The sequence below is a fragment of the Labrus bergylta genome, chromosome 6 (assembly GCF_963930695.1).
Source record: "Labrus bergylta chromosome 6, fLabBer1.1, whole genome shotgun sequence".
In the NCBI taxonomy this organism is placed as follows: Eukaryota; Metazoa; Chordata; class Actinopteri; order Labriformes; family Labridae; genus Labrus; species Labrus bergylta.
In genome coordinates, this window is record NC_089200.1 from 12,722,114 (window position 1) to 12,746,688 (window position 24,575).

Below are 24,575 nucleotides of genomic sequence, written 5' to 3' on the forward strand. Positions count from 1 at the left end.
GGACGAAACATTTGAAGAAGGGAGATCACTCAGAAACAAATGAAGACTCAGTCATACTTCAGAGATGAAAACGAGCTCTATCAGTGAGGTTGTTTACAAGAACCACCATCTGTCTCTCTGGGTTACCGCTGTTTACTGGGTTCCACGTAATCTCGCGATAAACACCAGAAGGCGAGCTGCACCCACGAGAATGTCGTTTCGCGCGCTGAGGCTAAGCTCCAGTCACATTTGGGAGTGACAGCTCTTCAGCCCAATGAGCGCGTTTTGCTGCAAGGAAACTAGCCAATGGCGTCGCTTGATTTTTTTAGGGGCAGGCGTGGTATCTAAGTCTTGAAGAATAACTCATTGATCAATCTCCAACAAGGCATAGAGTTGGTCGTGCAAACCTTGCATAGAAGTTATTTGGGGGAAAACGTGCACGTTAATTCTAACACGTTTAATTCTTGTTTTCACTTTGACGAACAATCAGGTAAAGCGAGATTTCCTTTTGTTATTGTAACTTTCAGAAGTGTACTCATTGATTTCTTCATTCTGTCGCTAGCTTACTAAGGTTAGCTAACTTGACAAAAGTCCTGCCTCGTTTCTGTTTTGCTTGACGTGCTACATTAAGCTCCACTGCCAGCCAACGAAACAAGGTTCAAAAAGTAGTTAATGATGACTTCATATAATTATTTTTAACTGTGGTTTAATGTAGTTTTATCTGCTATTGGCAATATACCACCAGTAAGCTGTACAAACAATAAGTAACGTGGTTTGCTGTGTGGCTTAGCATTGGAGAGTGGGAGATGTTATCTAGTGTTGTTTATCTGTAACACAATAATGTGTAGCAAAATAGTGCATTTCCTGCTCTCTTGTACAGTTTAGTGCCTCTTGTGAAGCAAAACAAATAACGCTAACCTTTTAAAAGGATTTGATTTTTCCCCTCGATGTACCTAAAGGTGAATAAGGTGATGTTAAACTGCTGCATGTTGAGTAGGTGTCTGATGTTACATTTCATGTCTGAGAAAGTAGGTTGTTTCCGATGTTTTCACTTGTGTTTTTAATCGCTGGTGTTTTATTTCTAGACCCCCCCCCCCCCCAAAAAAAAAAAAAACTACGAGCCGTCCAGCTCGCTTCTCAAAATCTAATATCAAGTCACGTCTCTGTCATCTAGGCCTTTTTTTTCGTCTTGTATTATTCAATTTTAAACCTTAAAAAAAAAAAAAAAAGATGGTATTTCGGTGTGTTTCATTGTCACAGAGCGCAGGCACATTGTTTGCCAGCGCTCCCTTCCGTCCGGATGTGCCTGCTTTTAAAAGAACGGGGAGGGGCTTACAGCTCAGTTTCCCGCACTGTATTTAAATCAGCTTGTTCCCTCCCTTTCTAAATATTTTGTCCAAGTGACAGCCCACTGCTCACAACAATACACGCTCCTAAAAAGACTGGCAAAACCCACATCTCTGCATCTAAGGAGCATTAATTTAGTTCCTTGAGTGAAGTTAATAGTTTATGCTGTAGAGAAAAGCAGCATTAACTCTAAAATAGTGTTTTTGGCAGACACTGAAGGCTTTCACAATGTAATACAGTAAGCCTTTTTGAGAGGCTAAAATGATTGCATTGCTTAAATTTGAGCACTAAAGAGAAGGGAAATAATTTAGAAAGCTTATTTAAACTTGGGCTTAGTAGTAAGAGTTGCAGGTATGAATCTTGATGACAGATAATGGAGCATTTTTCTGACCACATTTAATAAAATAAAGTGTAAATCAGCATAGCTCTTGAATTAGTAGTTCTGTAATTAGAGTAGACAAGGCCACTTGTTTACTAGAAGCAAACTAACTTTTGTTTTAGCAGACAAAAACACAGTTGTTTGTATTTAAATGCTATTTATTAGTATTACTTTTTGCGAGTCGATACAAAAATATACTAATGAAAAGATCATGTTGTTGATGATGTTGACACAATTTCCTTGCATCAAAAACCTGAAGTTGAAGTTATCAAAGATGCATATAATTAAAAGATCTAATGTGTAAGAGAAGTTACAATTGCAAAGCTTGTGCTTAAATGGGTTATCGTGATGCTGGTTGTCACAGGGCCTCTGCAATGTGGATTCAAGTGCGCACAATGGATGGGAAGGAAACCCACCGGGTGGATTCCCTTTCCAAACTCACTAAGGTGGATGAGCTGCGTGTTAAAATCTTTGAGCTCTTCAAAGTAGAGCCAGAAAGGCAGAGGCTGTTTTACCGCGGCAAGCAGGTGAGGCAGCTTTCTTTATAATCTTGTCACTTTTTGTTCATGGTGTAAAAACAACCAGCCATAAAAGTCTGCATTTCTTTATCTAACCATGTCATTTATTCTTGTATATCAGATGGAGGATGGCCATACCATATTTGACTACAACGTGGGTCTGAATGACATAGTGCAGCTGCTTGTTAGACAGAAAATGGCCCCTGTTGATGTTGTCAAAAGCAAGGATAAAGAAGCTGAGCTCTCTGACTCTGATTCTGGTTGTGGCTCAACCCAGAGTGAGTCTGACAAAAATTCAACTCATGGGGAGGTAGAGGCTCAGACAGCCGGCACCTCTGCCCAGACAAACGCCACAGAGCTCATTGATCCAGGCTTTGGATTTTATAAGGTATGATGAACATTTTTCTTGTGGTACTCATTTCTGTGATATATACATTGGTAACAATTTACTTTTGCATTATGGGAAAGGGAGAAAAACTTTTCCTTTTTAGGATGCAGACACAGCAGCCTGCCAATATGCTTTACTACCAAGAACACAAAGATATGGAAATAAGTGCAATATAGGCTGTTTCAATTTAAACAATCTAAACACCCTACTTTCATTGGGTTCGGGCCTCTAAAGCCCACCAAACGGTTCAGTTTGGTTCAGTACAGCTCGGTACGGTAAACCCTGAAGTTCCTTGTGTTTCAACAGCCAACCGTACCCTTGTATGACTATCCAGACTGAAATATCCATGTCAGCTATGTCAAGCCCCGTTACCACCGAGCTGTCCGGTATGGATCAGTACGGTTTGGTTCGGTAAAGCCTGATCCTGTTTGCGATTCCACAGCCAACCGTAGTTACCGTACCCCCTTTTTTTTTTTTTGGTAGGCGGCGTGTAAGAGCAACAATGGAGGACATCCAGCAATTCGTGTTCTTTTCTCATTGGCTTGTGGTTCTTTCTCACAAAACGCAATGATTTGTTTCAGATGAGGCTGTTTGCCGCGAGGAAAAATACAGCCTTCCTTTATTACCGCTGTCGCACAGGAAGTGACGAGTCTTTCAACCAATCAATGGACTGCAGTGTTTAGCTCCAGCTTTTAGTGTCGGATCGGTAGACTTGGCAGCCCAACACAGTGTAGCCCACTATTAAGTTAAACAGTTTACAGTAAACAAGGGGACCCTTTAGGGTTGGAGCGGCACCCCAACAGAAGGATATTTAAAAAAAAAAAAAAAAGGGATGGTACGGATCCCTTATTTTGGTACCATCCCCAATTTTTGACGTTGTGGACCCCAATAAATGGGTACTGTACAGAACCGAACTGAACACACACACGGCAGGAGGAGGAAAGGTGGAGAGAGAACAGCAGGCGTAGCTTATAAAAGTAAACAGTCAACCACATGCTCAGCCGTTAACAGTCTGTATATATGGTCAAAACATTAAGGAGCACCAGAACGAGTTGCTCTGCTGTGCAGAGCGGTAATAAACTAATTTCCAAACTGTGATTGCCGCTGTGGTATGTGATGGCAGCATCACATGTAGCCTATTCATACAAGCAGGGGACACTGACTCTGCATGCACAGTGTTTAGTTCTCTGACTCCTGATGGTGATATCAGACAAACTTTTATTGTGGATTAGTCACAGAATAATAAAACTAGCGCTTTTAGATCAAATGACACCAAAGTGGCGGCCTTACGTGCTTCAGGTCACTTCACAGGTCAGACATAACATGGGATGCAACTATTGTGCATGTACACATTGTAATTGGGATGTTTAAACTATATATTGTTTAGCCCATAAATATAAATATTGTTAGATCATAAAAATAAACTTTATTGATCCCCCATGGGGGACATTGTTTTGTCTCATGCCTCATGTCCCTTTACAGTTCAGCATCATTTACCAACTGCAAACTTGTCTTGAGTGGTCCTGTCTTTGCACCCGTAATGCCGCCTCCATATATGTAGAAGTGTGTCCAGCTCATTTTGCTGGGCTGCTAGTAGCTTTCTCTGCATTTCAATGTGGCAGTTTTTTTCTTGTTGTAATTTCAAATATCAAACATGTTTTCCAAAAAATTGTCAAATAAAACTGAAATTAGATTTTCTGCTGAGATGCTGTGCTATTAACTAATCACCTTATTACATTTTAAAACTTGCACCTTTTTAAAATTCATTTTATTCTTTCCTCGTGTGTTTCAAAAGGTCAATGAGATGGTGGACGCCAGAGACCTGAACATGGGGGCATGGTTTGAGGCCCAGATTGTAAATGTGACTAAGACCACAAAGATGCCCAAAGAGGAGGCCACGGCGCCAGACGAAGAGGAGATACTGTACCATGTTAAATATGAGGAGTAAGACTCATTTTTCTGTTATGTTCAATTATTTACTATCAAAACATTGTGTTGTGTATACAATAAAAGGGGCTTTAAATGTTAACTCATTAACACATGATTAATCTAGAGACCATCATTATTATTATTTTTAACCAAAATTAATGTCTTTCCTGCCTCTAATGCAAACTAACACGGAGCCCTTTACGCCCTATGAAAACTTTTTATAATAGATTATTGTAAATCTGAATGGGACTTCCTGAAAAAATGAATAAAAAAACAAAACTTGGAAGTGTTATAGACAAGGCAGTAGGAATGCCATTAATATCCTCATTTGCAGGTAAAGTGACAATGAACTGATACGTTTTCTTGTGTGTAATCCTATAGTCATGATTCTTTAGCTCTTACAGTATTGAGCATTGCATGTTTGTGATGAAGGGAAATTTGTTCCATTGTCTGGTGAGGATCCACTTCTACTTACCAAACATACTTTAGTACACTTGTCAACACACTCAGACAGACACTCAGGCGCTGTGTAGGAAACACCTGTGTTGGTGTGTAGCTTTCTTTTGAGGTTATCACTTTCACTATCACAGTTACCCAGAGAACGGGGAGATTCAGCTGCTGAAGAAGGATGTTCGACCGCGGGCCCGTACAGTGTACCAGTGGCACCAGTTGGAAAAGGGGATGGTCGTTATGGTGAACTACAACCCAGACGACCCCAAGGAGCGTGGCTACTGGTATGATGCAGAGATCCAGAGGAAAAGGGAGACGCGCACCCTGCGAGAGATCTATGCCAAGATCATTCTCGGGTAAGAGCTTTTTTTTGCATGTAAATTACTGCATTTGTTAATACCTCGCATAGTAGGAGCAACTGCCAAGTCAAACCTCTAAAGTGAACCTGCCGCAGTGGCCCCATTTCTGTCTGCACATCATAGTTTTAGGTTGTCTTGAAGCCGCAGCAGGTAGGAAGCGGTAGATTTCCTGCTGTTGTAGCATTGTAGTTTCTAGAATAGAGCGATTTGTACTTGAAACTTTTTAAGCAGGGTAAAAGGCTTATCCGTTTAGATGATTTGAAGAAAACATTGTAATGCTTTAATACATGTAATGTAAACTGCAGTGTTTCTTTGGTGCACTTTTCTATTAACCCTGCGTATATCGCAAGGAGGAGGGTTCACTGCTGTATTTCTACTTTACAAAATGTTTTCATTTAAGCCTTAAAAGTCATTAAGGTTTCCCTCATTTACAATGATATCAATATACAGGATGATGAACAGATGAAATATGGACTAATTGTTTCTTTGTTTTCAGTGATGCTGGTGACTCTCTGAATGACTGCCGGATCATGTTCTTGACTGAAATCTACAAAATCGAGGTGCCTGGTTCTCTAGCTGACACCCCTGCTGGATCTGAGAGTCCACTAAAAAGTATGTTTATGGATGAAATGTTTGAACTGTACAGTTGGGAGTTATTTTCCATTTACATTGCAAAAAAAAAAAACGAGTTGACAGTTCAAACAACAGGATTCTGATTTTTAATCTTATTGAAGCGTAGATTTCAATGAAATTGAACTTGCATGCACCTCTTCCTTGACGTATACAGTATGTAGTTCTTCTCCATTTTACCAGATGTATCTTCCTTTTTTTTTTTTAGGATCAAATGGACCTGAGTGCAAGCACTGTAAGGATGATCCCCAAAAAAAGTGTCAGTGGTGTAACTGCCATATCTGTGGCATTAAGCAGGATCCTGACAAACAACTGCTTTGTGATGAATGCGACATGGCCTATCACATCTACTGTCTGAACCCTCCACTCACCTCCATCCCAGATGATGAGGACTGGTCAGTACAATCACACGTGGTTCTCTCTTGTTTTGGAATATAAAGTTAAGACTTAGAAAGTAAAAAGTTGAAAATAAACATTGCCATTTTCATGATAACTGTGACCTAAACCTTGCACGTATTTCTGTGCCAGGTATTGCCCAGGTTGTCGTAATGATGCTAGTGAAGTTGTGTTGGCTGGAGAGAAGCTGAAGGAGAGCAAGAAGAAATCCAAGATGGCTTCAGCGAGCTCCTCCAGCCAGAGGGACTGGGGCAAGGTGCGTGCTGACATTGTGCTTGACAGCAAAGGGTCTTAATTAGAGAAGCAGAAATACTTCTCATTTTATGTTATGAATTTAAAAAGACACTTCTAGTCATTGGGCTCCATTACACCTCAAAAAACAATTCAGATGATTGCAATGAAAAATACTGAACATGTTTCATCAAGATGATCTTTTCAATGGCAATGTTATATATTGGCACTGGTTACAGAAAGTGATATTTGTTGTCAGCAATACTCTTACAGCCTATATGCTCATTGTCCTTTCAGGCAGCTTTCTATGATTGTGATTACGTTAGATGCCAAGGTTTTCAAATGTAAACATTTTAAACTCCTCCAGGGAATGGCCTGTGTTGGTAGAACCAAGCAGTGCACCATCGTCCCATCCAACCACTACGGCCCGATCCCTGGCATCCCTGTTGGCTCCCTGTGGAAGTTCAGAGTGCAGGTCAGTTTACTCAACTGGAGAGAGGATTAAAGAAAAAGTTGCACCATGTGAATTAAACTAATGTTTTCCATTTTCCAGCAGTAACACTGTTCTGTGGCTTTTCTAGGTTAGTGAGTCTGGCGTCCACAGGCCACATGTTGCTGGGATTCATGGCAGGAGCAATGATGGGGCCTTTTCATTGGTCCTGGCTGGAGGCTATGAGGATGATGTGGTATGCTTATCTGTTTTTTTTAATCTTTCATCTGAGAGATAACTGTTATTGTGCTTATGTCAATTGTATTTAAATAACTTAACAAATCGCTCAATGGAGCTCAGTACTGCAAGACAACATGCAGCTTTAGACTGTTGATTGTCTACATTTTTTGGGAGGAGTTGCACAATATTACAACGAACTGTTATACAAAAAAAAAACAAGTTAGAATAATTTTGTAGTTTCTCTTTAGTATTTATGGTATAAAACCAATGTTTCTGTCCATGAAGCTAAGTTTAAAATCTGCTTCCAAATTGTCTTTGTACTTTAAAATGTGTGTAATTATTGTTATGTGATTTACAATGTAGGATGATGGCAACGAGTTCACTTACACTGGCTCTGGAGGGCGAGATCTTTCTGGCAACAAGAGGACTGCTGAGCAGTCTTGTGACCAGACACTTACCCACATGAATCGGTATGTTGGCGAAGGGCACGGCATTACAACTGACTATAAATCAACAAGATTGACTTTAATTTGCGTATTTAAATCGTTTGTTTATTTGCACCAGGGCGCTGGCTCTCAACTGCAACGTCAATGTCAACGACAAAAATGGAGCGGAGGCCAAGAACTGGAAGGAAGGCAAACCTGTTAGAGTTGTACGCAGCTGCAAGGGTCGCAAGCACAGCAAATACTCACCTGAGGAAGGAAACCGATATGATGGCATATATAAGGTAAAAGGGAACATCACATGGATTTGTTTATGTTTAAAAAAAACAAAAAAAAAACACACATATTTACCACGCATTGTTACAACACATGCGCGTATGATTATTTATTCAGCCATTATACATATACAATAATATTTAAACAATACAGACAGTTCAAACATAATCAACAGTCATGTATTATGTAGTGACTGAAAAGGAATAGGCAGAAGCAAAAAGCTTATAAATGCCTATCCTACATTCTTATCAAATTAAGCTACCAGCTCTCAGAATAGTATGAATTTATTCATTCGGCCTTGACAAGAATATATTAGTCTCACCAGCACAGTATAACCAAATGGAAAAGTCCTTTAGTTTTCAAAACTCATATTTAATTAATTGTCCTGTAACTTTGTAGTTCTTCATCTATATGCGTTTTTGACTTCACTCAGGTGGTGAAGTACTGGCCAGCCAAGGGAAAGTCTGGCTTCCTGGTCTGGAGGTATCTGCTGAAGCGTGATGATGATGAGCCGGCACCGTGGACCAGAGACGGCAAAGACCGCATCAAAAAGTTCGGCCTCACAATGCAGGTAGAGACTGCCATTCAGACTCGATTGAAAAGAACAACAGGTTTTGTTTAAGCACCAAATTCCATCGCTTTATTCATAACAACATTGAATGGTAACAATGGTTTCTCATGTTTCCCTGACATTGTATACTCTCATATTTAGCATAATGTCACAGTGCTTATTGTCAATCTCCAAGAATGTGAAAATTTCATCATTATCAATTTTGACACTTTTAATTTAGTGTATAAAGTCATATAGTTTTGAAATGAATATCTATGCTTAAGCACATGGCATATTTATAAAAAAACAAAGTTATCTGTGGATTGAGCTTATTCAGACTTGAATATGTTCTCTCTTGTTCCAGTATCCTGCTGGTTATCAAAAAGAGAAGGAGAACAAAAATGAAGTAGAGGAAGAGGAGAATACAGCAGCTGCAGCAGCAACACCCAGCAAGGCAAAGAGGAAGAGAAAATCTCAGGGTAGTGGTAAGTTTTTTTTTTTTTTTTTTAAATGTATGTGGTTGATGAGATGTTAATTTTACTTGATATTTATTGGCAGTTCCCTTTTACAAGGCTGCTACAAATCACACCAGAGCTACGCATTGGGGCATATTCTTGTTGACAATGTCCCCAAGGCCGTTAAGACAGTCATACTGCTTTAGGCGTTTTAGATTTTCCAAGAGAAAGTAGACGCATATTTCAGTGCTTACTCTGTAGAAAACATGGACATAATTCACTACCATTTTATCCCAGAACTCTACTGCTAACTTAAAATGTGATTGTTTCCCAGAATCCTCAAAGAGCCCACCAGCAAAGACTCCTAAGAAAACTAAGGTAGAGGTGTATAAGCTCACCAAGGAGCAGAAAGGCTTCATCAAGAATGACGAGCCAAACAAGAAGCTGTGGGACGAAGCCATGGAGTCACTGTCACTTGGACCGGTGAGGATGGCGGTGTATTTGAGACCAGCATTGCTTTGTATGCTTTCGCTTGCGTTTGTCCTGCATGCAGATTGAAGCAACACAGCTTTAAGTCACATTTATATTTTCTGAAGCAATTTAACCCATTCACCATTGACAATGAGGCATTGATTTAAATTGGGACGTGTTGACGTATTTTATACAAGCAAACACTTAAACCATATTTGAATGATTTCTTTATTTCGAACATGTAAAAAAAACAAAAACATTTGTTATTTTGAGTGAAAAACTTGAACGTGTCCAACATAGTTTTTGGAAACGAAGAGTAATGTTGGAATATATGGATGGTCCATGCTATAACTCTACACTACAGTGTGAACTAATTGTCCCTGATTGGGTACTAAGGAGCAAAACACCTGCTTTTGTGTGATCAGGTAATCTTTCTCACTTTCTGAAAACACTAAAAGACTGAAGAATGACAGTAGAAGTTAAGAGTTCTAAGCTTTTAACCTCCTGCCCCAGACCTATAGCAGTGGAACAGTTTAAAATGTCTTTTCTCACTCGTTAATGCTTTGGTTCTGCAGAAATTCTTAAACAAAGTGGAAGAAATGTTCCTCTGCATTTGCTGCCAAGAAGTGGTCTTTCAGCCCATCACCACAGAGTGCCAACACAATGTCTGCAGGGTAAGAGACAAGCTTCACAATCACTGCTTTGAATCCATAAAAAATGAATGTTAAACAATAGTGGAGACTGTGAGATCTAAAAGCTGATATTTCTGTTTTCCTCCTAGGAATGCCTTCAGCGGTCCTTCAAAGCAGATGTGTACACCTGCCCGGCCTGCAGGTACGACCTGGGCAAAAACTACTCCATGGCCGTCAACAAACCCCTGCAAGACATTCTTAATCAGTTTTTCCCAGGCTACAGCAATGGACGATGATCATTGGTTGTGCCTACTCAGCCCTTGAGGAAATGCGATTTAAAAACTGTAAGGGGAATTTTTCAGTAGAGGCAATAAAGAATCAGTTTCTCTTAATATATTTTTAATGATTATAAAACAAGAATTTTTGAGGACTTCAATGTTACCATTTTCACCTCGGATCTGTCATGCGCTGGTAATGATAAATTGAAATTTCCTTTTGTAACTTTACAATAACCCAGTTAATACCCAGAACCAAGATTTTACTCCCAGCTTTATGTTCTGTTCCATTAACTAACGCTAATGTTATTCATGAAGTAAAATGTTTCCTACTTTTAACTAACTCCTCCAGTGTTTAGCACTATTTAAGAGAACTTTACTTCAAGAGTCACTTGGGTGGTTGGCCAAATGTGTTACTTTTGGAAGTGGCTTTTAGAACCTGGGTCTCATGTGGTCTACCGTTAGTCAGGCTGCTGTTGGTCGTCATTTTGAAAGAATTATTAGAAATTTGGTCTAAACTCAAACCTGACCTGGAAGGCTCTGTCGCCTTTAGAGATGTAATTTTCTGTAGTCTTTCTTTTAAACATGTCTGTATTTTGGTGTTTGCAAACACAATGAAGCTTGGTTTCTAAGTAAGAAATTGATGACAAACTAGAGCGAAATGGATCAATCTTCTTGACTGTGGCACCTTGTGCTGGCATGATCATATGATTGATGTGGCATTAACATAAGCAGTGATCTAGGCCCCTCAAGGAGGACTTCTGAAGTCAAAACTGTTCCATATAATGTAGAGTAAAACTAACATACTGGCCTAAACTGAACCAGTTCCAATGTCTTTTTTTATTTGGCCACTTAAACAATCTGACAGGAAGTGTCTTATTGTGGAGAAATGTCATTTTTAGCATGGTTTATTTTTTCTATGTTTATTTGTTCCTTAAAATTTTCTATATTTGTATGTGATGTTTGTGAAAGTTGGATACAAGTTACTATGATTTTGATAAAACTTTAATGCTTAACATGATTTTCTAAACAAAATAGATTTGATTACTCTTTTTTTTTTTTTCTTTTTTTTTTAAAGCTTCCCTTTATAAGTCCAAAGAAACACAAGTGCTCAACCAAGAATATATAATGTAGAACTCCCATGTATCTAGATCTTTAGACTTTGTCCCTGACTCTCCAACTTAATTGAGTCTAGAAAATCTATTTGTATTTTTTCTAAAACTAAAATTTGTACTTTTTACATTTTTATAATCCGTTACCGCCATCTGTGCCGGCACTTGTTATACCTGACCTTTCCAAAAACAGGAAATGCTTACATCAAGTTTAAAACTTGAAGGAAATTCCACACATGCTCCTGAAATTTGATATAGAATAAACATAATTATTTGAATCTGTTATGTATTGCTTTTGCCGTTCCTCTTGTCTTTGAATACTTGTTTTGTAATTTCAAAGGCAATGTGTGACAATGCCTATTCCCATGCCAGCGGGTCAAGTTTTTGAGATGGAAGACTTGCATAGACTGGTAAATGTATATTTTCATAAATTGTATAATTTTTAGTCCGTTTAGTTTTGATATGTAGTTTTAGAATTGCTTTGCACACGTTGAGTGCAAATATGTGTCAATACATTTTCTGTGTCATTCAATAAAAAAAGGTAAAAACAAGATCTTTTGTCTTATTAGGTGGAACTGTGTGGATGTATTTAACTTGGGAGGAGTTTTAATTCTCCAGAGGTCTTCAAGCTTTTAGACACTGCCCCTTAACTTGTTTGTGAATGGGGTCTTGTTTGTATGACAAGGTCAACCTTTTATTCACATTTAAAGGGAGAAAGTAACCAAGATCCATATAGAGAACTTGGAATAATATAATTTTGTCTAGGTACAATGGCGAAATCTTTCAGGGGTTATGCAAATATATATTTTTACTTGGAAGTTATTTAATCTTCCCATGATTAAAGAGTACATATAACAACATTTACTTAGCCGGCAGTGCCTACGTGCTTGGTTTGCACGTCGGCTGAGGACGAGCACTGACTACGAGTGGTATTGCTCGTTTCAATGGCAGCTTGTTATGTCGATAGCCGGATAAACCAATCACGTCGTTGGGTATCTCACCACGAATTCCCTCATCCGGGTTCTCCAACCAATCGCATTGCCCAGTTTCTGAAGGGGGCGTGACTCCGATTATCCCCAGCAAGCTAAATGCTATAGACGAAAATCGACCAAGGCAGTTTTTTTTTTCAAAGCGAAACCAAATCCATTGAGCAAAAAAAAACAGGGAGAGGAGAATTGCTTGCGGCAGGAGGTAATATTTCCCAAAACGGGATTCATTTTTTAATTCAATGGCGAGAAACGTATTCTCGTGTAATCGCGATGTGTAAGGTTTCTGTCGTCGCGGTGTTTTTGTTTTTTTTTCTCTCCTGAATGCAGATTTGGAAGCAGCCTGCTAGGACCAAAGCTAGCGTTAGCTTAGGTTACCCTTAGCTTCTCGATTGAAGTGTAGTTCTGCTGTAATGTCACGGTTGTTTGGCGTAAAATTAAATAAAAACATTCACGTTTGTCACACACGTCCGGAGGTGTGTGTGTGTGTGTGTATGGGATGCACATTTTGACCGGTTTTTATGCGCTTCAGCAACCGTGTTTGTTGGGATAACATGCTAACAGTGGATGTTGGTTGTGCAGCACCACCGTCACCCTTAGCAGCAGCAGCAGCCTGTTAACCCCCGAGCAGCTACCTTTTTTTTTTTTTTGCTTTTGTATCCAGGTGTGTGCATGCATTAGCAATAATATGGAACAATGCTGCATGTGAAGGTCAGTGTTTTCTCATTAGGGAGGGACGAGTGTTGCAATTTTGAAGTAAGTCTCAGGGCCCAGACGGAGTTAAAGGGGCTATGTAGGCCCCTTTTTGTTGTGGTTAGACAGCTGGGGTGGGGGGTCATGTGGCCTTCTATCATCTGAACAGGTCCGCCCCGGTCCAAAAGAGGTTCGTAACTTGTGAAATAATGATAATAGTATTCAGGAAGAAGGACTGTGAAGTTAATGACAGCGTCAGTCTATTTGTGAGCAGCCATGCCTCTAAGCCACTTAGCAGGATACTGTTGGATTTCTTTTCCTTTTTTTTTTTTTTTTTATTATTTACTTCCTTATTGTTATATATTGATTCAGAAACACACACACACACTCTTTGAATCCAGACACTTATACCAGAGTTGGTAGTTTTGAGTTCAGACTATGTTTCCTGCACTGTAGGGTGTTGGTGCTTTATGCAAACGACTGCTTGTTTTGTTTGCTGTTTCAATTAATTTAACGTTGTTGTTGTAGTAGGAAGTCAAAGCACAAATAGGAAACTGCAGTTCGTACAGTGTTGACCTGCTCTGTGGGTGTCAGAAGGAGTGTGTGTAGTTGCATGCATTGCATTAGTGTGCTTTATAGGTATACGCCAAAAACAATAATTTACAACTGTACTTTCCAAATTGTGTAAGTGTTGCAGAGCAAAATGCTATTGGAGAATTTTTTTTTTGTAAACTTCAAGGAAAATAAATTCTTGTCTCCTGTTTGTGTGGAAGGAAAGTGAATATCATGCTGAATGCTGAAGGTATTCCTGGAGTAAAAAAGAAAGCGCTTTAAGTTTATGTTTAGTTTAACTACTATTGTTAAGTTCAACTTCCAAAACACTGATGCACACATTGTGTTTGCACTCTGTGGTGATTGGCTGGTAGACCCCTTCTTGGCAGCATGTGCAGAGGAACATTTCTCCAACCTTATTTTGAGAACACCTGCAGCAGCAAATCATTAAAAAGTCACTGTCTGTCACCCTCAGTTACTTTGCCAGGAACACTGTTTTGCCACCCTTAAGGAAAGTCGGACTGCTTCTAATAAGCAACTATCAATGTATCCACTGATTTCATATATATATATATATATATATATATAAGGAGCATCCCTAATTGTGTAGTCAAAAAGTAAGTGAAAACACCTGTCACAAGTTCCCAGCTCTTAATGTGACATCTTTTACAGACTTGTTGTCTGAGCAGTAGCCCAAAACTGAAAGTTATTCAGTCAGAGGATGTTCAGTTATTTAAACTGATCATCCTCTGGTTGGTGAATCCAGGGTCAGAGGCTGGAAGTCGTTTTAACTGAAAAACAACTGAAGGGATCAGTGTATTGCCAAAAACAAATGGCGATACGTTTATTTCAATCAGCTAATAGATTATTAACTGAATGTTCATGTCCAAAGTTGATTGGCCTTAAGCAGTTTTAACTGTTAAAGGAGCTTTTTAAGTTGCTACTTGATGAACTACAAGACTCGAGAGCTGCTAAAATGTATGAAAAACCCAGTGATACACATTAATACCTAGTCAGAAGTATAAGGACAAGGGGTGAAACGTTCCTGTCAAATGAAGGGAAGTATAGCTTTCCTGATTAATAATAAAAATAATGCTGTTTTGTTTGACTGCCAAACAAAAAACAACAACATTAAACCGATTCTGAAAGACTCAAGCAAACCCAGTTACTCAGGACTTAATCGCATAGCCTAACGGTTTGAGCTGTGGTACATTTTAAGATCTGTTGTTGTGGACATTTTAGTGTCTGATTGTCTCCCTGGGATTCTCACACTGTTTTCTGTTAAGAGAGGGCAGCTGGAAGTCTCTGGGGTCACATGTTTTTCTCACTTCATGTCATCTCCTCCTATAACATGACAATGGCAGTTATTAAATTAATGTAAGAGATTATATGTTTACTTGTTGATGTTGCCCTTCATATAATGCGTTACCATAAGGTAAATTAATCATGTACCTCGACTCTTTTTCAGCATAGAAGTGTCTTGAATAGAGCAGCAAATACTATTCATTCAAACAAAAATAATTAAACGTTTTTGTTAACAAGCAGCTAGTTAATATATTGATTATTTTTTTAAAGCAAAAATAAAGAAATCAAAAAATGTACAAGTTCCAGGCAAGCACCTTTAACATAAAGGGTCTGATACTTTTCTGTTTTGGTTAGAATAGTAAAAGAAGAGTCTTTATGTAGTGGACTTCTGGCGAATTGTTGCTATACAAATAAAGATGAATTGATGGATTTTAGAGTATTTTTGACAATATTTTTCAAAAGTTTAAAGATGTAAAAAAAAAAGGTAAATCGGTGGATTGTGAAGAAGTGGCAGCCATAGTCCTGTATGAGACTAGTGTATAAAGCCTGATTCACTCTTCTGGGTTCAAACTTCAAACCCACCATGGCATATGCCTTAGGTTTGCGTAGCCCTGTGCCTGCTTAGGTAGACTGATGTGCACACCCTCATGAATATAACTACCTGTCGAAACGATGCAATCGCATGCCCTGTGATTGAGCTGATGGGTAGAATGAATTGCTTTTCCTGCATTTACAACATTTCTTGTATTGCAGCCATAATTGAAATTATGCAGAAGGAAGAACGCTACGAGCCAGAATAATCAACTGCTGCTCAATATTTATCAGCTCTAACTCCGAACATAATGCGCTTGGTTTCAGTCGCCACAGTTTCCCGTACACAAACAAACAGAGAACGTGTTGAGAATGTGCCGGATATAACAAGCATAGAAATCAGACCGGCAGCTAGCGTTTATAGGCAGAGCGTTACAGAGCTAGCAGACACACCAATGCATGAGTATTTAGTGCTCACAAATGGCCTAGTCCACTTCAGTGTAGCTATGGCGTCATTCAACGCAGAAGTATAAAACAGGGTTAAGATAGCCTGAAGGCATGTCAGTAATGTTGCTGTTAAGCAGTCAAAGCAGAGGTGTCAGATGATGTGGTCAGATTTGGTTGGTCGGGAGCTCATTTGAATTTCCTTCTTGTTGAAATGTGCTATATAATTAAACGTGCCTTGCCTCATTGTAAGCAGGACAATTATAATGGGTGTAGTGACTCTTGATGGACAGGTCGAAACCTCACTGCTTTCTAATTTGCTTAAAAGAGAATTAGAACTCTCAAGTTTTTTTTTGTTTTTGTTTTGACGTAACGGATTATTTCCCTACATATATCTAAACAGGGAGCTAAAGGTTTTGACTTATGGCGGCTGTGGCTCAGTTGGTAGAGACGTCGCCTCTCAACCAGAAGTTCGAGGGTTCGATCCCCAGCTGAGCAACATGTCCATTGTGTCCTTGGGCAAGACACTTAACCCTGAATTGCTCCCGCTACTGCAGTATGAATGGGATTAGTTACTTCTAATGGATGATACTACATAGCGATCACTACCATCAGTGTGTGAATGGGTGGGTGTGACATGTGGTGTAAAAGCGCTTTGAGTAGTCCGAAGACTAGAAAAGTGCTAAATAAGCTTAAGTCCATTTACCATTTTACCATTTACTTGTGGCATGTAAAGAATATGAAGCTGAAAATAATCAGTGCCTTCAAAATGATTGTGTCCCTGGATTTATATTTCGTTTTATAAAACGCCAGGAAGAGTGTAAATGTGGTTTATTTCTATTCTTAAAAAACATCAACATAATAACTAGATTTGAGTTTGCCTTTCCTGTAAAGGTTATTGCATCAGATGCACATTTTAGAAGAGCACACGTTTGTTTCCAATGTCATATTTAACATTTAGCTGTTCAGAGATTTGGTTTTTAGAAAATGTCCAAAGTAGACTGAATATGCCCTGACTGTTCATTGTCCACCTTCCAGGTTTACCTGCAACCCTTAAAAGACCCGATGGCTACCGACATGCCCATGGACACGGTGCCGGCTCCTCACCCTGCCCCAGCCTCACCCCCTGAAACTACCCCAGCCTCTCCTCCTGCTCTCAGCTCTGATGCTGCCCAAGATCAAATTCCCGCCAAGGAGCCAGCATTAGCCGAAACCCCCGACTCAGCATTGACCTCAGAACACGATGCCGCTCCAGATCATACTCCGGCTCAGCCTGCAGACCCAAACCTGGCCCCCGGCCTTGTTCCAGGCTCTGACCTGCCCCCGACCCCTCTGCCACCACCACTGCCACCAGTCAGCGCCAAGAACCCCAGCTGCAAGATCATGACCTTTAGGCCCACCATGGAGGAGTTCAAAGACTTTGCCAAATACATCGTCTACATGGAGAGTCAAGGAGCTCACCGGGCTGGCCTGGCAAAGGTGAGGACAACATTCACACTCTGAGTATATGCTCTCACACATGAAATACATAAACCTATATGCAGTCCTTACTGTCACGTTATGGTCAGGTTCTAACTGCTAGCTCGGAAGATTATTGAAAAAACTTTCAGACAAAAGTGACACATGTATATTGCAACTAACTAGATCTAAGGGGTCTAGGGGTCTTAACATTTCATATTTAGTTTTATTAAAATGACAAAAAGCCCCAAAGGATTGCACATGATAATACTTATATTTAAGGCTGTTGTCAACCATAGAAAAAGTTGGTCGACTGAAATTAAACCCAACAACCAATCGATTGGTAGTTGTAAAAAAAATCTGCACGTTAGCCTAACTATAAGTCATCGCTTGTAAGTGACAGTGCAGTCAGAGCACCCTGGCTATTAGTCTAATAAATTATAATGTATAATGAATTATGCTACAATTATTAACAACTCTGGAGGGAAAAAAGGTGCATCCTCGTGTATAACGGCTCCAGACCTATATTCATATTCACAGTTTTTTTTTTTTTCCAAACACGTCATCACTCTGGTCTCCCTCCAATCCTGCCAAAAAAATGCTCGATGCATCTTCCCTATGAAAGTAACACGTGCAATGTCAGACCATTGAGATTTTGGTCGTCGAGAGCGCATCGATCAACCAACCAATCAATCGACTGAAGGATGACAGCCCTACTTATATTATGTAAATAAAAAAAGAGAAGCAAACCTTTTCGATATTTTAGAAGATTAAATCAGTAACGGTTGAGGATTTGCTAAAATTGTTGTTGTAAATAAAATTTCAGTCAAATCATTAACATAAATAGCCACATGATATAACATAACATATCTTTGCTTTTCTGAGAATGTCTTTTCAGACCACATACAGAAAGATTAAGTACGATTCCATACTCTATACAACGCTGGGATGCTCATTCAGCTCAGTTAGTTGAGCTGGCGCCCCATGATCACAGGCTACAGCCCTTTTCCCCACTGGTCGCAGGTTCAACCCCTGATCCTGTTTTTGTTGGTGCAAGTCACGCCCCGCTCTCCCTCACTCCATGTCCCGTCTATTTTCCACTGTCCTGTCCAAATAAAAGCAAAAGCCCCCAAAATCATCTGGAAAAACAAACATGTTCCTGAAGGTAAATTGAAAAGCCTGCCGTCTCTTTCACCAGGTGATTCCTCCAGAGGGCTGGAAGCCTCGGAAATCCTACGACAGCATCGAGGACATGGTGATTCCAGCTCCCATCACACAGGTTGTGACCGGACAGTCGGGTCTATTCACTCAGTACAACATCCAGAAGAAGTCTATGACTGTAGGAGAGTACCGCAAGATGGCCAACAGCAAGAAGTAAGTTGGTCGGTTGTTGTTTTGTGTGTTTTCGTTGTTGTGTGTACACATGGTCAACCACATACTAAGAGGAATTGATACTGATACTTGTACTGTGCTTTCTCTAGTTTCATGTCACTGAAATCAACAAAGACTCAAACATTTCTTGACGTCTTTTTCTGTTGCTCAATATTATAAACCTACAGGTCTAAAGTTTGAAACCGGCAAGACCAATATGTCTACAGGCACTGTATAAAACTGAGGCTGTACATTTGTTTAGAACTGTATTTTCTGCCCTCTAGTGGTAAAAGTCTTAAATGAAATAGAATCACCACTATAGTATCATCATATCATGTTTATTGAGGATATAATCTAGGACTCGGCATTTTCAATACTTCTACATAAATAAGGAATAAAAATGATGATATTGCAAAAAAAAGAGGGAAATTGTTGTCATCCGTTTTTCCCTTTTCCTATGGTTCTGAGATGAAGGTATTTAGAAAACCTAGAAGTGTCAAAGAAAAAAAGGTTGAACTTCTCCTAATGCTGGATGCTTTCTAATAGGGCTGCACGATATTGGGGAAAAAATGACATTGCAATATTTTTTTGTCCTGCGATATATATTGCGATATTTTTTAAAGCTTACTGCTTCACTCTGTTCAGCTCAATTCTCCGTATTATGGGGATATTTATTAAATATATTAACGTGCTGCACGTGCGCCCCTCCAGCCTGCGTGCGAGAGAGAGAGAGAGACACACACAGCGGGAGCGCGCACACACACACAGGCTGAGCAGATGCGCAATGGCTCACAGAGTTTGTCCTCCTCCTGCGTTTTGCCTTTTTTGTAGGCTTGAGTAATCAGTTGCCAGAGATGTAAATCAATGAAAAGTAATGTTTACAGACATTTCTAGAACAAGCACAATGCATTTTGTGAAAACGATCCGCCTTGGAAAGAGAAAAATGGCGATTTCCGCAGGAAGCAAAGCAAACTTTAAGCAACGGATTACTTCGACATTAAACTACGACTGTTTCAAGTTTTATGGCAGCTCATGAAAATCGCAAGGCGTGTGAAGGAGGACATGAAATAAACAATAAAATGGGCCATCAGAAGATCGAAACTTACACCTCAAAAACAAAACCGAGAGCCCGTTCTGACTGAAGACAAAGTTGAGCGCACAGATCTGGAGGCCGCTGCCTTTAACCTAGAAAGTGTTAAGTATAGCCTCTCATGTTGCAGTTTGCTTATTAACTATAAGCAAACTGTCAGATTGTCAAAATCCCTGCTATGCTCCCTCTCTCTTAGTCGCTCGACCACTCACGCTGCACGTCGCTCTGCCCGACCCTGATAACAGTTGTTACATGTAATGTGATAAAATATATAAATATATGCTCATTTAGATCTATTAGTAATGTGAATGGGCGTAGACAGGCTACATAAAGTTACTTGAAAGGCTCAAATATTGTTTTGTTTTTTTCTTCACATCGCATAACCTTGCGGTGAGACTATTCCGCATGTGCACATCGCGATGACGATGACGAAACGATATATCGTGCAGCCCTACTTTCTAACATGCTGTTTTATTGCAATCTCCCTGAACACTGCTGACAATATGACTGATCCGGTGCTGTTTTCAGGTACTGCACACCCCGGCACAAAGACTTTGATGACCTGGAGAGGAAGTACTGGAAGAACCTGACATTTGTGTCCCCCATCTATGGTGCGGATGTCAGTGGCTCCATCTATGATGAGGTAAGGGCAGAGTGTTTTTCAACTTTGAAGATCCTTATTTTTGATCGCTTATTTGCTGACCCTGCTTGTGTTACTTGATACTTATATTGCCAGACTGTTATTCAGTGATGTAAGGATATAAAATAATTGATTCCATTTTTTTGAATTGTGTTATTAATTATTTGAATTGCACATTTTTGTGTAATTTCTTCACTAAATGATGTTTATTTAAATATAGCTGCTTCAGAATAATGATTGTAGTGCAATACGTTGTTTGACCACAGCACCATCTGGTGGTCTTTTATAGACATTGAGGACCACTTTGTCTGTAGTAAGCAGAACAGTCCTGTACATGCCAATTAAAAGATGCCTGTTGTCTCGGTCAGGACGTTCATGAGTGGAACATCGGCCACCTCAACACACTACTGGATATGGTGGAGCAGGAGTGTGGCATCGTCATCGAGGGTGTCAACACTCCTTACCTCTACTTTGGCATGTGGAAGACAACATTTGCCTGGCACACTGAGGACATGGACCTCTACAGCATCAACTACCTGCACTTTGGGCAGTCCAAGTCCTGGTCAGTCGCTGTTTTTGGTTTTTGAAGTCATCTGTCCTATCACTTGTTATTTAAGGCAGTTGAATTCTGCTGCCATTTTTATGCTCCACAGATTTACACAGTGACTGTTAAAGAACCCCAAAGCCACGTTTGGGTTGCACTCTGCACATCTTCTTTCTGAACTCCGATTGAGTTTAAATACTGATGTCGATCATCCAAGGCCTTGTGCCAGATGTTCTTTTGGACCTTACGAACCATTAGCCAGCACTTCTCACCAGGGTTGGAAATTGACTTTTTCTCCACTGTGACTGGTGGATTCAAAAATCTATCAGTCTCTTAATTTTTAACATGCCATTTTATTTCAACCAGCAGCATAATGTAATGACGTATCATATTATAATCAAGGCATATAGTAATCAAGTTAGGGTTGTACAATAACATCTCGATATATTGGGGGATTCTGCTGATAAAAATTGTTTGCATCCCTCAAAATGTGTAAAAAAAAACAAACTCTAAAATGTAATATTAATTTAAAAAAATGATAAAAACAGGTCTTATTAAGTACTAAAAACTGAGTCATTCAAGTAAATATATATATTTTTTAAATCACAAGAGCAAATATTAAGATCAATATTATTTATATGATAATATTTGCACTTACACCAACAAAAACTATTACACTAACATGTTAAACTAGGCTTGGCATGGTGTGTCTTAAGTCCAAAGTAGTAAAAAGTAGGTTGAAGCCATCTCTGTCGACCGCTTGAATTGGCCCCATATCCTTTGTAATATTATTGAGGCTTAACTATTTTGAGGCTGATAACAGCTATGTCATCAAATTCTGATTTAAATGCAACGGACTTGACTTAGAGGCAAGGTAATCAATTCATTGTTTTAAAGGATATGAGCTTATATGAGGAGTCAACACAATCATAAAGGTTTCTGCTGGGCAGTGTGAGTTTTGTTTCGAAAGATGTTTATTAGTCACTGTGGGTTCACTTCTCAGGACGTGGTAGCTTCTAACTGAATCGGTGTGGTGTAAAGTTTTGTTTCTTTCTCCGAGTTGTGTTGAGGTTCTACAGATGTGAGTGCTGCATTTCCTGATATAGCTGTTTCACAATAAAAGCACGTCAACAGCATTTAAACCGAGAACTTTTGTTCTCCGGACTTGTTGGAAATAGAATGTGTGTATTATTGCTGCTTTAGTGGAGCTACACTTAGCGGGGATATCCAGAACAATGTACGCCATTATCAATTAAATGATATCTTGTTAAAACCAAAAATGACATACATATGTTGAAATGAAGCAGAATGATGTTATTGAATCCTTTGTTAGAGCAAACTTATTAAGTCAGAGATCTTAACAGGCGCTTCTTTGGACGAGAGTCACAGCCTGACTTAAGTCATCTTGGACTTAAGACAAGCGAGATATCAGTTGAAACACACCTTCAGTAACTAGACAGAGATGCTAATCAGTACTGTGCTACTTTCAAGTGACAACAAGACAAGCCTTTGCAGCAGATAGCCCGTCATTGTAAACATTGACTCGAGGAGGGGACGGAGCCTTGTGGTCAGTGAGCGTGCAGAACTGCCTGGATCTCCCATGAAGCCAGACTAGAACAAGCAGAAACCTAGGATTCAATTTACGTTGTTTGTTGTCACAAAGCGTGCGTGCGTGCGTGCGTGCGTGCGTGCGTGCGTGCGTGCGTGCGTGCGTGCGTGCGTGTATATGGGTGTTACCTGTTCCTCTCTGTGATGTGATCTCATTAAAATCATTTCTATGTCTCCTATTTCACACCTCTCACTAGGAGCGGGAAGATATCATTACAACCTCCAACCTGTGTGTGTGTGTGTGTGTGTGTGTGTGTGTGTGTGTGTGTGTGTGCACGTGTACATAAGAAATGTAAGTCATCAAGCTGTGATTTTTGTGTCTGTGTTCGATGGGCTGTGCCGAGTGTTGTCAGTGCCATGGCTATTAAGCTTTGTGCAGGTTTATCCCATGTGCCTGCTTCTTTCTCCTCAGTTAGTATCAAACTCCAATCTGGACAGATTATTTTTGTGCCTATATTGTAGAGAAAGAAAAGTGGTTCGGATACCGGGGGAGAGAGAGAGTGGGGAATGACATGCAGGAAACGAGCCAGAGGCCGGATTTGAACTTTGGCTGTCCCCTTTATGGGGCTACAGCCTCTGCACATGGGGCATGTGAACTAACCACTAGGTCAGCGGCCCAATCTGTGCTGAAGTTTTACTGACGCACTGTTACACTTGTAGGTAGGCTATCAGTATGTTGCTCAGGGACACATCAATATCGATTGAATCACTGACTGAAACAGGACGGATGGTTGCGAAAGCATTTGCATTGAGTAACAGAATCCACATCTTACTTTGGTAGGACCTTCTCAATGGAAATGAGAATAAATGAAAGAAAAGGCCTCTTTTTTGTAAAAGTGTAGCCTTTAAAGTATGATTTTCCTGTTGGGCTTTATAAATTCAAGTGAATGATGACAGAGAGTCTAATCCGCTTCTCGTCCATCAAACAAATGTACCACTTGACTTTTCTTTCACTAAAGGTGACACTTACAAAATAGTGTCATTTGACACATGTTGGCACACAACAGATGTATCAGACAGAAGAAGAAGTTGGTGGTTGCAGCTGATGGGATGTAGTTTAGTTGTTGCTATTTTGGAGCCTTTTTGTGCTGGGGAAAAGGACATACTGAAGATCCACAAAGCAGTGCAACATTATTACTAGACATTTTTTTCAAGGCAGAAAATAATAATACATTTATTTGTAAAGTGTTTTCAAGTCAAAGTTCTGTACAGAGCTCATAGAAAATACAGTTTAAAAACAATTAAAAACACAATCGGACTCTCGGGAAAAGGAAACTCTACATGACCATCCTGTCTCTATGACAACAGTCTGTTGACAACGGCCGCTGTATGGCCGACACGGCTCTGTTACTTTTTACTGAATGTTTTTATTTTATTTTAGATCGTTTATTTGCTGATCAGACACAGCGCAAAGAGAAAGTGGGATATAAGAGACGATATATTTGGAAAAGAGCGACGTCAACGGCGGCTTCCTGTAAAGTTGAACAATTTTCAACTTGAGCGCTCAGAGCGGCCGCACAATAAAGGCGGAGCGTTTGGAGAAAAAGATGCTGGGTGCTGCGCCTTTTCTCTAGGCGGCCGCTTTCTGCTGCGAACACTCTCTCCTCATTGAAAACAATTGAAAAAAGAAGCTAAGTGGACATGGGGCCTTATGGAGTATCAACAGTAGAAGTGTGTTTTAAATATGCCATCAAAAATAACTCTGTGTGTGTCCTCATACATGTGAGAAACAATGTGCCTTCATCTGCAGTTTGCAAATACATGTGCTCATATCAAGTTTCCTGCTTCTGAACTTATCTCCATCCTCCCTGTCAACAGACTTTTTTCTTACCCTGGATGGAGGGCCGCACACCGTTCACTTAC

At 39.8% G+C, this 24,575-nt stretch overlaps 2 protein-coding genes across 2 annotated transcripts in view; both read left to right on the plus strand.

Annotated features, from left to right (window-relative positions):
• Positions 1-330: 330 nt before the first annotated feature.
• uhrf1 (ubiquitin-like with PHD and ring finger domains 1) lies at positions 331-12,041 on the plus strand. The gene is made up of 17 exons (XM_065955771.1): positions 331-469; positions 2,070-2,232; positions 2,345-2,611; positions 4,407-4,555; positions 5,131-5,346; positions 5,846-5,961; positions 6,188-6,374; positions 6,508-6,631; positions 6,974-7,081; positions 7,188-7,292; positions 7,640-7,746; positions 7,841-8,003; positions 8,429-8,566; positions 8,910-9,030; positions 9,335-9,483; positions 10,047-10,145; positions 10,253-12,041. The coding sequence occupies exons 2-17, from the start codon at positions 2,080-2,082 to the stop codon at positions 10,397-10,399; spliced, it is 2,349 nt and encodes a 782-aa protein (XP_065811843.1). The 5' UTR covers positions 331-469; positions 2,070-2,079; the 3' UTR covers positions 10,400-12,041.
• A 513-nt stretch (positions 12,042-12,554) lies between these two features.
• kdm4b (lysine (K)-specific demethylase 4B) overlaps positions 12,555-24,575 on the plus strand; it is a 47,331-nt gene continuing 35,310 nt past the window's right edge. The window contains exons 1-5 of the mRNA XM_065955770.1: positions 12,555-12,681; positions 17,040-17,480; positions 18,658-18,833; positions 20,449-20,563; positions 20,929-21,122. Coding sequence (XP_065811842.1) covers positions 17,067-17,480; positions 18,658-18,833; positions 20,449-20,563; positions 20,929-21,122 — 899 coding nt within the window. The 5' untranslated portion in view covers positions 12,555-12,681; positions 17,040-17,066. The remainder of the gene's footprint in view (positions 12,682-17,039; positions 17,481-18,657; positions 18,834-20,448; positions 20,564-20,928; positions 21,123-24,575) is intronic.

Bases quoted from the DNA above. Each gene is read 5' to 3' on its own strand.
- uhrf1 (XM_065955771.1), top strand. From the start codon at position 2,080: ATGTGGATTCAAGTGCGCACAATGGATGGGAAGGAAACCCACCGGGTG. The intron at 5,347-5,845 runs GTAAGAGCTTTT...CTTTGTTTTCAG, and splicing joins TATGCCAAGATCATTCTCGG to TGATGCTGGTGACTCTCTGA. The intron at 7,082-7,187 runs GTCAGTTTACTC...TGGCTTTTCTAG, and splicing joins TGTGGAAGTTCAGAGTGCAG to GTTAGTGAGTCTGGCGTCCA.